The 13,682-nt window shown below is 36.6% G+C and overlaps 1 protein-coding gene across 9 annotated transcripts in view; it reads left to right on the top strand.

Annotated features, from left to right (window-relative positions):
• Positions 1-13,682, top strand: part of PRIMPOL (primase and DNA directed polymerase) — a 33,479-nt gene that overhangs the window by 15,296 nt on the left and 4,501 nt on the right. For 6 of the 9 annotated variants that reach the window (XM_064477562.1, XM_031440315.2, XM_031440314.2 and 3 more), the window contains 5 exons: positions 616-903; positions 7,799-7,961; positions 9,762-9,850; positions 11,585-11,674; positions 11,756-11,864. In XM_064477562.1, the coding sequence (XP_064333632.1) occupies positions 616-903; positions 7,799-7,961; positions 9,762-9,850; positions 11,585-11,674; positions 11,756-11,864 (739 nt within the window). The remainder of the gene's footprint in view (positions 1-615; positions 904-7,798; positions 7,962-9,761; positions 9,851-11,584; positions 11,675-11,755; positions 11,865-13,682) is intronic. The other 3 variants (XM_031440318.2, XM_031440317.2, XM_031440316.2) reach the window with 3 other exon arrangements.

The following is a 13,682-nucleotide window of genomic DNA, read 5'->3' as shown; positions in this document are numbered from 1 at the left end:
ACTTTATATTTATGAGGCCACAATCCACCTCATGACCAATTATAGGGAGAGACAGGAGCAGCAAGAACCTTAAACTGATGGATGTGAATGTCAGGGTTCTCGGGGCACGTCATGCTGGGTAAAGGAGAGAGAATAAGTCCTGAGAAATTTGCCAACATCCTGACTTAAGGAGAGTGTGTCAGAGATTCTCTGTGTTTCAGTGCATGATCTTGGCAGCAATGTTTACTCATATAAACCTTGCATTCTTTAATCATTGATTGTGATTATAAGTTCTACCCAATTTGCTTTAATAAAAGTGGTGCTTTTTTGGTGACAGTGAGTTAGGCCCAGGCCCATACTAGTAACATTAGCAAGTCTTCTCACATTAACCTTCCCTTCTAAGATGATTATAAGTCACACCAAACTCCCCTGTCAATGGGAATTTAAAAAGTGAAAGGTTGCACAAAAGGAAGTACAGAAGTGTGTTACAGTTTGTAATAACAACTCAGTTGTAAAACTGGAAATCAAAAATAGAAGCCTTACTGTGTAAAATCGTCATGTGTAGACTTGTGCTTAGATCTTAAATTATAGTTTGCAGAGAGGAAGAATTATAGTAACCTTTTTTTCCCTCTTTAGGTAATTTCGTGAGAAAAATTTTACAGCCTGCTGTTCACTTACTTGCCAGTGAAGATGATTGTACGATTCCAGAGACAACTGGCCATGGATTTTCCCATTTTTCTGAAACATCAACTAAACAAGAAATTTCCTTTAGCAAAATGTCCACAGATGAGGATATAGGAGAGTGCTGGACATCGAATTCAAAGCAACTGGAGGGGCTGGCGTCAGCCAAGCAAAGCAGTCCTGACCTTTCATTTTTAGTTGTGAAGAACAGCATAGGAGGAAAGCATCTTTTTGTAGATCTAGGTAAGTAGATTGACTGCTCTCTATCAGATTGCCCTTGTGTACTTCTGTGAGAGACCAGTCAGTGCCCACTTGTCACCCGGGATTCACACTACCACTACTGCCCCACAGTGACCATGAGCAGAGTGTGATCAGTGAGCTCAGGGGCTAGACATCTAGTAGGTTTCTGTTCGGAGCTCTTAGGTCTCGTGGGACATAAGCACCAGGCTGGCCTGAGCTCCAGAAGAGGATGGTGGTGGCTGGCTTCTGCTCTGAAATGTCCGAAGGGTCCGTGACAGTGGGACAGTTGGACCAGCACTCTCCAACACTGTTGAGAGGTTTAATTAGACAAAATACATTGTAAAAACACGTATGATATACAAATCATGCTCTTTACGTGGCAAAGTAAGGCCGGTGTTTTCTCCACTGAAGAGCTCTGCAGGAGTGGCAGGAGCTGTTTCATCAGCTTCCTAGTATGGTCAAACCGGTGGCTTCTTCAGCCTTGTTCTCTTGTGCCTGCTTGCTTGTGGTCTCCGAACCTGAGGATGTGTGAGCCACTGGCACAAGACTGCAGCCTGGTTAGGTAACACACAGGCCAGTCTGGACCCCTCAGTCAGATGATCTCCAATATGAGGAACTAAACCTCATTGTTTCGTTGAGTTCTAGCTTATGATTTGAAAAGCCGTAAGAGCAGCATTTTTGCCATTGCTGGTTTAGAGCATCTCAGAGTTTCAGTGTCTGCAGGCTGAGGGAATATAGGTTTAAGCTGCAGACAAGGTTACCAGGCCGAGAGCAGGGAAGTGTCCCTGCTGCATTGTGTATCCTTCTAGCGCCCTGACAACCAGGTGCCAGAATTTGGAAGTGTAACAGGAGTACCTCGTTTTGTTGGCACGTCATAGATACTGCGTGTTTTACAAATTGAAGGTTTGTGGCAACCCTCTTTGAGCATGACTCGCAGTTTTTCCAGCAAGAATTGCTCATTTTGTGTTTCTGTGTCACATTTTCGTAATTCTCACAATATTTCAAACTTTTCCATTATTATATTTGTTTTTGTGGTCAATCATTAGTGACCTTTGATGTTACTACTATGACTCACTGAAGGCTTAGATGATAGTTAACATGTTTTAGCAATACAATATTTCTTAAATAAGGTACATTTTTTTAAGACAATGGTATTGCACACTTAACAGACTACAGGACAGTGTAAACATAACTTACATGCACTGGGAAATGGAAGAAGCAAGTCATGTGATCTGCTTTATTATAAAATTTGCTTAATTGTGGTGTTCTGGAACTGAACCCACACTAGTTCTGAGTTATGCTTGTAGTTTTTAGTGTACAGGTCTTTTACCTCCTTGGTTTATTTTATTCCTAGGTATTTTATAATTTTTGATGCAATTGTAAATGGGATTTTCTTAATTTCTCTTTCTGATAGTTCATTATTAGTGTATGAAAACACTACAGATTTCTGTGTTTTGATTTTTTTTTTTTGTATCCTACAGCTTTACTGCATTCATTTGTTCTAACAATTTTTTGGTGGAGTCTTTAGGGTTTTCTGTATATAGATGGTCCCTGACTTAATGGTGGTTTGACTTAAAATTTTTTGCCTTTACAATGTTGTGAAAGGGATATGCATTCAGGGGAAACCGTATTTTGAGTTTTGATCTTTTCCTGGCCTAGTGATGTGTGGTACGGTCCTCTCTTGTGATGTTGGGCAGCGGCACTGAGCCTCCGCTCCCAGTCAGCTGTGCAGTCACGAGGGTAGACAGCTGAGACAACCATTCTGTATCTGACAGCCATTCTGTTTTTCACTTTAAGTATAGTATGCAATAAATTACATGAGCTATTCAGCACTTTATTATAAAATAGGCTTTGTGTTAGATGATTTTGCTCAACTGCAGGCTAATGCACATGTTCTGAGCACATTTAATGCAGGCTAGGCTAAACTATGAAGTATTAAATGCATTTTCAACTTAATGATATTTTCAACTTACAGTGGGTTTATTGGGACATATCTCAGCTTATAAGATCTCAGCTTATATAATATCAAGTCATCTGCAAATAACAGTTTTACTTTTTCTTTTCCAATTTGGATGCGTTTTATTTTTTTTCCTTGCCTAATTGCTGTGGAAGTCCTAGGACTTCCAATACTACATTGAATAAAAGTGGTGAGAATGCACGTCCTTGTTCCTGATCTTAGAGGAAAAGCTTTCAGTTTTTTTGCTAAGTATTTCTAGCTGTGGCCTTGTCATATGTGAGCTTTATTATGTTGACGTATGTTTCCTCTATATCCACTTTGTTGAAGGTTTTTTCATAAGTGGATGTTGAATTTTGTCGAAGGCTTTTCTGCATCTATTGATATATTGAGATGATTATATGATTTTTTTTGATTATATGGTTTTTATACTTCAGTTTGTTAATGTGTTATATCGCATTAGTGTGATTAATTTGTGGATGTTGAACCATCCTGTATCCCTGAAATAAATCCCACTTGATTGTGGTGTATGATCCTTTTAATGTAGTGTTCAAGTTGGCTTGCTAATATTTTGTTGAGAATTTTTACATCTATGTTTACATCTAGAGGCCAATGATACTGGCCTCTAATTTTCTTTTCTTATGGTATCCTTGTGTAGTGTTGGTATCAGGGTAATGTTGGTCTTGCAAAGTGGGTTTGGAAGTGTTCCCTCTTTTACTTTTTGAAAGAGTTTGAGAAAGATTGGTATTTATTCTTTGAAAGTTTGGTAGAATTCACATTTGAAGCCATCTAGTCCTGGACTTTTGTTTGTTGGGAGGTTTTTTTTGTTTTTTTTTTTTTATTGATTGAGTACCCTTACTGGTAATTGGTCCTTTCAGATTTTTGATTTCTTTATGATTCAGTCTCAGCAGTTTGTATGTTATCCTTAATCTAGGTTGTCCTATTTGTTGATACATAATTGTTAATAATAGTCTCTTATGATCCTTTGTATCAGTTGTGATATCTCCTCTTTCATTTCTGATTTTATTTGAGTCCTTTTTCTTGGTGAGTCTAGCTAAGGCTTGTCAATTTTATCTTTTCAAAGAACCAGCTCTTGCTTCATTGATGTTTTCTATTTTTAGTCTCTGTTTCATTTATTTCTGCTCTATTATTTGTTATTTCCTTCCTTCTACTAACTTCGGGCTTCATTTGGTCTTTTTCTAGTTCCTTGATGTATAAATGATTTGAGTTTTGTTTGTTTGTTTCTTGAGGTAGGTAGGACTATATCAATATGAATCTCTCTCTTTTAGAACTGCTTTTGTTGCATTCTACACATTTTGGTATGTTGTATTTCTATTTTCTTTTGTCTCAAGGTATTTTTTAAAAATTTCTTCAATTTGTTTGACCCATTGTTTACTCACTAGCTTGTTAGTCAGTATCCACATACATGTGAATTTTCTAGTTTTCTCCCTGTAATTAATTTCCAGTTTCATACCACTCTGGTCAGAAAAGATACTTGATATGAGTTCAGTCTTCTTAAATTTGTTAAGACTTGCTTTGTGGCCTAACATGATTCTTCCTGGAGAAGTTTCCATGTGCATTTGAGAAGAACGTTGCTTTTAGATGGAATGTTCTGTTAAATCCATCTGATCTAATGGGTCATTTAAGGCTGTTTCCTTATTGATTTTCTTTCTGAATGCTCTGTTGCCATCTGTTTCTCCCTTTAGGTTTGTTAATATTTCCTTTATATATTTAGGTGCTCCTATGTTGAGTGTAAATAGCATTTACAAATGTTATCCTCTTTGTGTATTGATCCCTTTATTTATCATTACATAATGCCCTTCTTTATCTCATATTTTTGTTTGATACAAGTATAGCTATTCCAGCTTTCTTTTTGTTGCCATTTGTTTGGAATACCTTTTTACATCCCTTCACTTTCAGCCTGTGTGTGTCCTTGTGTCTGAAGTGCGTCTCTAGTATGCAGCTTATAAATAGATCTTGTTGCTTTTTTTTTTAATCCATTTAGTCACTCTGTATCTTTTGATTGGATAATTTAGTCCCTTTACACTGAAAGTAATTATTGATAGGTATATACTTATTGCCATATATTTGATAGTTTTCTGATGATTGTTTTGTAGTTTCTCTGTTTCTTTCTGCTTTTCTTGCTCTCTGCCTTTGTGGTTGATGACTTTCTCCAGTGGTATGCTTAGCTTCCTTTTGTCATTATCTTCTGTATTGCACTACAGGTTTTTGCTTTGTGGTTACCATGAGGCTTAAATATAGTAACTTACATTTATAACTGTCTTTTTAAGTCAATGACAACTTAAATTTGAACCACATTCTAGATCTCTAAATTTTTTACTCCTCGTTTTTGATGTCACACTTTACGTCTTCTTTATCCCTTAATTATGTTGTTATTTTTACTATTTTTGTCTTTTAAACTTCATACCAGTTTGGTAAGTGTTAATCCACTACCTTTACTACATATTTACCTTTACTAGTGGAGATTTATTCTTTCATATGTTTTGTTACTAATTAACACCCTTTTTATTTTTTCAGTTTAAGGAAGTCCCTTTAATAATTTTTTACACGGCTAGTTTAGTGGTGATGAACTCCTTTAGTATTTACTTGTCTGGAAAACTCTTTATCTGTCCTTCAATTATAAATGATAACATTGCCAGGTAGACTATTCTTGGTTGGAGGTTTTTCTGCCAGCCAAATTGAATATATCATGCTACTTACTCCCTTCTGGTCTGCAACATTTCATAGTCTTTTTGGGGGTTCCCTTGTATGTAATAAGTTTTTTCTCTTGCTACTTTTAAGATTCTCTCCTTGTCTTTAATTTTTGACATTTTAATTATAGTGTGTATTAGTGTAACTCTCTTTGGGTTGGTCTTATTTAGAACTCTCTGGGCTTCCTGGATCTGCGTCTGTTTCCTTTTACAGGTTCTTTTCTGTTCTTTTCTCTCTTTTCCTTCTAGGACTCCTTTAATGTGAATGTTAGTCTGCTTGGTGTTGTCCCATAAGCCCCTTAAGCTGTCTTCACTTTATTCATTCTTTTCTTTTTTGGCTGCTCTGATTGGGTGAGTTCCTCTGCCCTGTGTTTGAGTTCACTGATCCTCTCCTCTCCTTTGTCTAGTCTGCTGTTGGACCCCTCTACTGTGTTTTTCAGTTCAGTTGTTATATTCTTCAGCTCTGTGACTTCTGTATGGTACTTTCTTATATTTTCTCTTTGTTGAAGTTCTTAACTGTGTTTCTCCATTCTTTTCCTGAGTTCAGCCAACATCTTTATGATCATTATTTTGAACTTTTTATCAGGTAAATTATGAATTCCCCCCCTAAGGTTTATCTTGTTCCTTTGGAACGTATTCCTCTTCATTTTGCTTGACTCTCTATGTTGATTTCTATCCATTAGATGAAACAGCCGCTTCTCCAGGTCTTGAAGGATTGACTGTGTGTAGATGAACTTTATCACTCGGCCCTGTCGTAGCTCATGCTGTCTCAAACCTTTGTGACTGTGCAAGCAGCCTATTTTATTTAATAGCTCAGTAGCTGAGCATGCACCAAGGCCAGTCGGTATCCCAAAGGGAAGGATCTCAGTCAGCACCCAGATTCAAGCTGATTTGGAAGCCAGACCTTCAGGCAGCAGCTTTTAAAGAATGCAAATGTGTGCACTCTTGTGGGACCACGAGCTCCAGCCCCGCTAGTCACCAGAGCCAGGTAGTCTGGCCGGGCAGGAGTCACAAAAACTGGGGCTCCAGATGAGTATGTAAGCGCCTTTCTGAGAGGTACTGGTGAGCTGTAGGGAGGAAGAGGGAGAGCGCAGAGGTGGTGCCTACTGGCCTTTGTTCCCTGTGAGTCCCTTCCCAGGCCTCCGTGCTCCTGGACAAGCAGATAGGCCTCTTTGTCAGAAAGACTGAGTGTGTTTAAGTCTGCTGTCTGTGCGGTCCTCTGGGAGTGGTGTAGTTTACCAAGAGCTGTCTCCTGATCGTTAAGCCCTGTGGGACCCAGGATCACAAGCTGCTCCAGACTCCAGAGCCCAGAGATCAAGGGGTGTCCCCTGGGTAGTACCAGATGTGAAAACCAGGGCACCAGGTGTGTGTAGAAGCTCCGCTCTGGAAGAGACTGGCAGCCTGGAGCATGGCAGAGGCGAGCACAAAGGTGGCGCCTGCTGGCTGGAGCAAGGCAGAGGGGGAAGTCTTTAGATGGTACCCACTGATGAAAGAAAAAAAAGAGGAAAGGAAGGTGGCTCCTGCTGGCTTTCGCAGGGCAGAAGGAGAGTGGGAAGGTGGCGCCCACCGGCCTCGTCCTGGGAGAACGTCCCAGCAGGACCTCGCCCCTCAGCCAGTTTTGCTTTAAAATCAGCAAATGAGTCACTGTCACCTAAAGAATGGGTGTTTTTCAAGGGGCCGCTTCCACACTTGGCCCTGGGGCAGGTGAGTCTGCATGTGAGCCCTTTAAGAGAGCTTCCTCAGTGCTCGCAGTCCTGTGGGGCTTGTGCGCGTGAGCCCAGCTGGCCTTCGAGTCCAGGTTTTGGGAGTCTCTCCTCAGGTGCTGGTCGGAAAGCTGGGGTGCCTGATGTGGGGTGTGAACTCTGCTCCTCAGGGAGGAGTCCCTGAGTTCCTTTCGGACTGTGTGCTATTGTGCCTGGGGTCAAGTTTATAGCAAGAGTGTATCTCAGCCTTTCCTGTCCGCTTTGTTGTGATTTCCTTCTCGTTTGCCTGATGTGAAGGGGTTGCTCCACCAGTTCTTAGGTTTTTCCCACAGGAAATTGTTCCATAGATAGCTGTGGATTCGGCGTGTCCACGGGAGAAGGTGACTTCAGCGTCTTTCTACATCACCGTCTTGAACAAGCACCGGTTGTTTCTTCTCATAATGCTGTGCAGAATTAACTTAGTATTTGCTGACTGTAAAAAAAATCACTGAAAACATGTACTCATACTGTTTTATTAATTTTTGCTTTAGGAGTTTATACAAGAAATAGAAACTTTCGGCTGTATAAATCATCAAAAATAGGAAAGTATGTGGCTTTGGAGGTTGCTGAAGATAACAAGTTTTATCCTGTACGATCAAAGAATATTTCTGAAGAATATCAGTATTTCCTCTCTTCTTTGGTTAGCCATGTCAGGTATACAGTACCAGAATTAAACCATTGTGTATTCATGAATATTTATTAAGCAGTGAATGGCACTGTGCATTGCTAAAGTGTGAATTGTATAAATTTTTCTGCCTTGAGTAAGAGAAAGTTGCTTCTTAAAATTCTAGGTTAACTGCTCTTTTTTGTCCATTAACTAAAAAATAATAGTAATTAAGTTATTTTTAACCACTTATCTTTTTCTTTATATCTTTTTATGTTTATAATTGATAATATTGCCCAATTTTTCCTAAAATGATTATCACTTCTATAAAAAAGAAAATAAAAACTACTTGTATTGCATTTGGAAATATAATTTAACATTTAATTTTATATGTGCATATAAAGAACTATAATTTATGTAGCTCCTTTATTCAAAATATATTTCTTGAGATCATTATTTGTATGGTTATGTCATCTGTTTTATCCACCCAACATTATATCATGAATATTTGTCAAGTTAATAATTTGCCAACAATTAATTATAAATAAAACTTTATGTGTATATAGTTTTCCATTATATTGCTATACTCTATTGTCAGTTCTATTACTGAACATTTGAACTCCAATGTTTTGATCACTTTTAAAAAGTTTGAAAGACATCTTTCAACAGAAATATTTGCCTTCGTTCCCCTTCATTCTTGGCTAGCAATTTTTATTAGTGCAAAACATGTGATTGAAGATGAGACCAAATTACCTTGCTAAATTAACTTGGTCTGATTCTTCTCCACCTGCTTTTTTATAATATATGTAATTTTAAAGAGAAATTCCATAAAAGTAAATTTTAATAAAAATATTTAAAATACACTGCCATAGGGAAAGTTGTGTCCAAATGTCCACTTGATAGTGGTTACTGAGGAGGGTGGGAAGATGGGTTGTTTTTCTCTATTTGTTTCTGGACTGTTTGACCTTTTATACCAAGTCTCAGAAGTCAAAGTCTTAGTTTCTTTACCTTTAAAATGGAAGTAATGTTAACATCTATTTTATGGAGTTGTGAAGATTAAATAAGGTAGAACTGTATGCATGTGTGTGTTTACAGCAGTGCCTGGCACATGGTATCTGCTCAGTAAATGTTAGTTGTTAGTCATATCTGAGATTCTAGAAGTAATGTGGTCCTGAAAATTGTGTGATTGTTGCTGCCCACTGTTGTTGGCACCAGAATAAGGCCACATTCTATTACTTATGGGAAAGTAACACAGTTGGCCTCTAATACAGCCTGAGTACAGGTGATCTCTTGATTACCAAATCCCATTTCTTTTGTAGTTTTAATATTAATTTTACGGAAGTGGAGAGTTCCGCTGGATAGGGTTACCGTAATTGTCGTTTGTATATCCAACTAAGTATCAGGTATTTTTCTTTGTGAAATAAAGGCAAAATTCTTTATGGTTATGAATGTATCTTTTCTTTCAGCTAATGTTAACCTATTTTCCCTTTGCTTTCATCCCTCTTTCTTTTTTCTTCCTATTATTCAGACTATAAAAATCATTGTTAACAAAAACTTCAAAGGCTCTGTATGTTTGGGGAATAGAATTATACTTCATTCTGTAGCTTCAGCGGTCCAAGAGTCTTCTGATTCACTCTGTAGTTGAGGCAAGTGTTAGAAATGATCACCAGGCTACTCTGTTTGTATGGGTGTACTGGTGCTTTTGTAGGCAAACGTGGTATAAACATCCTAGAATAATTAGCTGTTGAACGAAGGATTTTACTGTGGAGCTATTTGAAATTGTGTCCTTTCTGTAGTCACAGCTCTTTAATTCTAATATGTTACTTTGCTGTATATATTTTCTTCTTCAGATTCTCAGATGCGTTACGAATTCTGACATGTGACATATCTCAAAATAAACAAGACCGAGTTGAGTATTTTAACAGCACCAGTACTTCAGGTAATTTTAAGAAAACAATTCCTATGAAAATTTAAGGATGAAAATTTTATTTTGCTTAAAAATCTTAAGTATTCTTATGTACTAATTCTCCAGAACAACTAGGTTTCTATCCAAAATGGGAAAAAGTGTAAAAAATTGTATTTTAAAGCTTATTCACTAATTTTCATTTTATGGTGTTTCGGGGAAAAATATGAAAATAGTGTCGATAGTTTGTATAAAATAAACACATATTAAAATGAAAAAACTGTAAGTTCTCTTCACCCCTCTGTCTACAAAGATGGGTAACCACTGTCCATAGTTTCTCATTTAACCTAGCAGAGCTTTTCCTATATTTCCAGTATGTGGAGAGCTTCCTCGTGCTTTCAGTGGCCATTAGTTTTTCAGAAAATCTATATGTTCTTCATTCCTACAGTGAAGAAAATATAGGTCTTTTTCTAAGATATCATATATAAATTTTCCAGTAAATATTTTTATACAAATGTTTTGGGCTATCATTATTTATAATAGTGAAAAACTGAAAATTTAAATGTACAACAAAATGGGATATGTTACATACTATAAAATACTCTAGTCATTTAATTTAGATTTATAAAGCTTATATAATATGGAAAATGCCCATTTATGATGTTAAGACTGAACTATAGATAACATTTTCTTATCTTTACTTTCCTCTCATTTAACAGTTATTTCTAGATGTTAATTTGGAGATTTATTTCTCTCATTTGTGCTTTAATATGTTTTCCAAAATTTCTTTAATTATGTATATTATTTTTGTAAGCAAGATTAGGCTTTAAGAAAAGTATATAGTCTATCTTTAAATTTAAAGGAGATTTAAAATAAATTGTTCTAAACTATTTCACTAGTGTCTTAGATAGAAAATGTAACTGAATGTCAGTGCCATACAGCTACAGAGCACTGAGGGCCACACCAGTGGTTAGTAAGCTGAGTTTATTACTGGCTGTCACAGTGGAGAATGCACACCATGGCAAACTGGGGCATCTCAGTAAAGCAGTGTTAGAAAGGACTTGTAGGATTCAGGCTTGAGTTAGATGCTTCTGAAGAGTATCCAAGGAAATGTGGGTTTGTTTTGAGTTGGGTGCAGTCAGTGACAATTCTGTGATTGAACATCTTGATAAATCTTATCTAGAAGGAAGGCTGGCTACAGGGAGACCAAAGCTGTAATTGGCAAAGGAGCAGCTACTTGTATCAGACAACATAGGTGGGCGTTTGTTCATTTTTGTGGTGTGGAAAATGCTCATGTTTTGTCTGTGTTCAGACATGGTTACAGAGTTGTCTTGTTTTTGACTTGAATCATCATGGGCATGGAGTGGCCTTATCTGATGTTGAAGTTCTGTAAAATAGTTTATGATTAACAGGAGAACACCAGGGCTGAGCTGAGTCCCCAGCCAGCTTGTAGCAACACCAAGGCCTCAGCGACAGTACTAGGACAGCTCCTGGATGGAAGGGGCTGCTTTTCTCTTTATCAGAGAGAAAGCAATTGAAATGATACCAAAATTAGTTAACATTTGATTTGAGAGGTTTGAATTTTTATCTCCTTCCTTGTAAGAATCCATGACTGACTAAAAGAAAAATTGCAGAGAAGGAAAAAAGAAAAGCTGGCAGGGAGAGGGGTGTTGAAAACCCATAGTTGTACTAAACAACAACTTAAATCAAAATTTAATTCCTCATCTTTCAGCCAGTATAGTTTATAATTAATTTTTCATTCTGTTGCAGTAGAAGCTGTTGAAGGTTTTCAGTGTTCACCTTACCCTGAAATTGATCAATTTGTTCTCTCTCTGGTGAATAAAAATGGCATTAAAGGAGGTAAAAAATAACGTATTCTTTATTAACTATTATATGTATGATACGGTAATAATACTTTTAGAAACATTATTTGCATTTCAGGAATTCGGCGTTGGAACTACTTTTTTCCAGAAGAATTACTAGTTTATGATATTTGTAAATATCGCTGGTGTGAAAACATTAGAAGAGCCCACAAGAGTAATAACATCATGTAAGTAATACTGTCAGTTAATGAGTTCTGTGTTTAATAAGTACATTTTAAATGTTTATTATAAAATTTTTTAAGTTGAGAATATAAAAATGATTTTGTTATAACAGATTTAATTGTAATTCAATTTATTTTATTTGGTTTGTGTTTTTTAATGTTTAATTTGTATGTCTTAAATATTACCTTGCTTCTAGTCCGTATCATCTTTATTTGGTAAGATAATTCCTTAGATAGCTTAATCTTGAGGACTAAAGTGGAATTGAGCAGGGTTGGAAGGAAATGAGAGGTACACCTGTGGAGTCTAAATCAAAGATGAGCAAATTTGGGCAAGAAGGAAACTACTCAGTTAGTGTTTAAGAAATGGAGTTAAGGTTATGTGTTAACGCATTCAAGACAAAGAATGGTATAGAAGGGAACCAGTATTTATTGAATGCTTGCTACGTATGCCAGGCCGTGTTTTTGGAGTTTTATTTTAAATGCCCCTAGTGAAAGGAAAGGGAGTAAAGGATCAAGTAAAGCTAGAAATTGAATTTTAAATAATATAAGGAGATGTTTAAAATAGGGGTAAATTAGAAACCCAGTAGTTATCATTTATGATGTGAGAAATTTTGTTGTTTTAATACTTAACGTCAAAGCTGAGACTTTGCTAAAGTGTTTACAGCACATGGGCCAGATGTGACACAATCATCATGAAGCTTTTGTTGGAAAGCTGGAAGACATGTTGGGTATCACAATTCAATGCTATACCTACATATGTAGATTAATACAGTTTTAAAAAAAAACAACTTTAAAAACTATACGTTCAGTACACAAAGCTGTAACAGAAAAACACAAAAAGACCACCCATAGTCCCAGAACCAGTGGTAAATATGGTTATGCTTTTGGTGGATCTTTCTAGTCTTTTTTTCTATGCGTAAGAGTTTACCAGAAAATCATTATCAGTCAGTGATCATCTTTTAACTTTTTGGGGTTCTCAGGTTGCTATATATTTCTTTCTGAAGAATGACCAGGTTGTATTATAGATCCATAGCGTATTCTTTTTCTTAAATGTGAAATATACCATACATACAAAAGTGTGTCTAATTTATATGTACATTTTAAGGACTAATACTAAAATAACTTGTCATATCTGCCACCCACCATAAGAAACAATTTATCTGAACCTCAGAAACACCTTGTGGGCCCGACCCCAATTTCTTCAGACACTGTAGCTATTATCCTGGATTTTGTGTTCATCTTTCCCTTGTTTGCATATATATGGTTTTTCCATATATATTTGTATCCCCAAACAATATATTATTTCATTTTACATGTTTTTGAATCTTATGTAAGTTGCATCCTTTGACTTGCTTTTTGGTCAACATTCTGTTTGTGAGGTTCATCCATACGCAGCAGGTAGCTGTTGCTTACTTATTCTTTTTTCATTATTGTGTAGTATGTCATTACACAAATATATACTAGTTCATCTGTTGTCCTACTGTGGACATCTGGCTTGTGGTTATAAACAGTGAAGCTACAAATATTCTTGTATATATCACTTAGTGCACATATGCAGGAGTTTCTCAAAGTATTTATCTAGAAGTAGGATTGCTGTGTATAGAATATGCACATATTTAATTTTATTAGATAATTATTTACTCAAATGGTCATGCTACTTTATACTCCCATCAGCAGTGTTTTCAGATTTTCTACTGCTCCATAGTCTCACCAACACTTTATTAAAATTGTTAGGTTTTAAAATTTTGTTTTGCTAATCTGGTGATTGTAAAATGATACTGTGGTTTTCATCTGAATTTCCCTGATTACTAATGAATTTGAGGA

Source organism: Camelus dromedarius, chromosome 22 (assembly GCF_036321535.1).
Source record: "Camelus dromedarius isolate mCamDro1 chromosome 22, mCamDro1.pat, whole genome shotgun sequence".
Taxonomy (NCBI): domain Eukaryota; kingdom Metazoa; phylum Chordata; class Mammalia; order Artiodactyla; family Camelidae; genus Camelus; species Camelus dromedarius.
The sequence above is the reverse complement of the archived record's forward strand: the minus strand, read 5'-3'. Positions and strand labels throughout refer to the sequence as shown.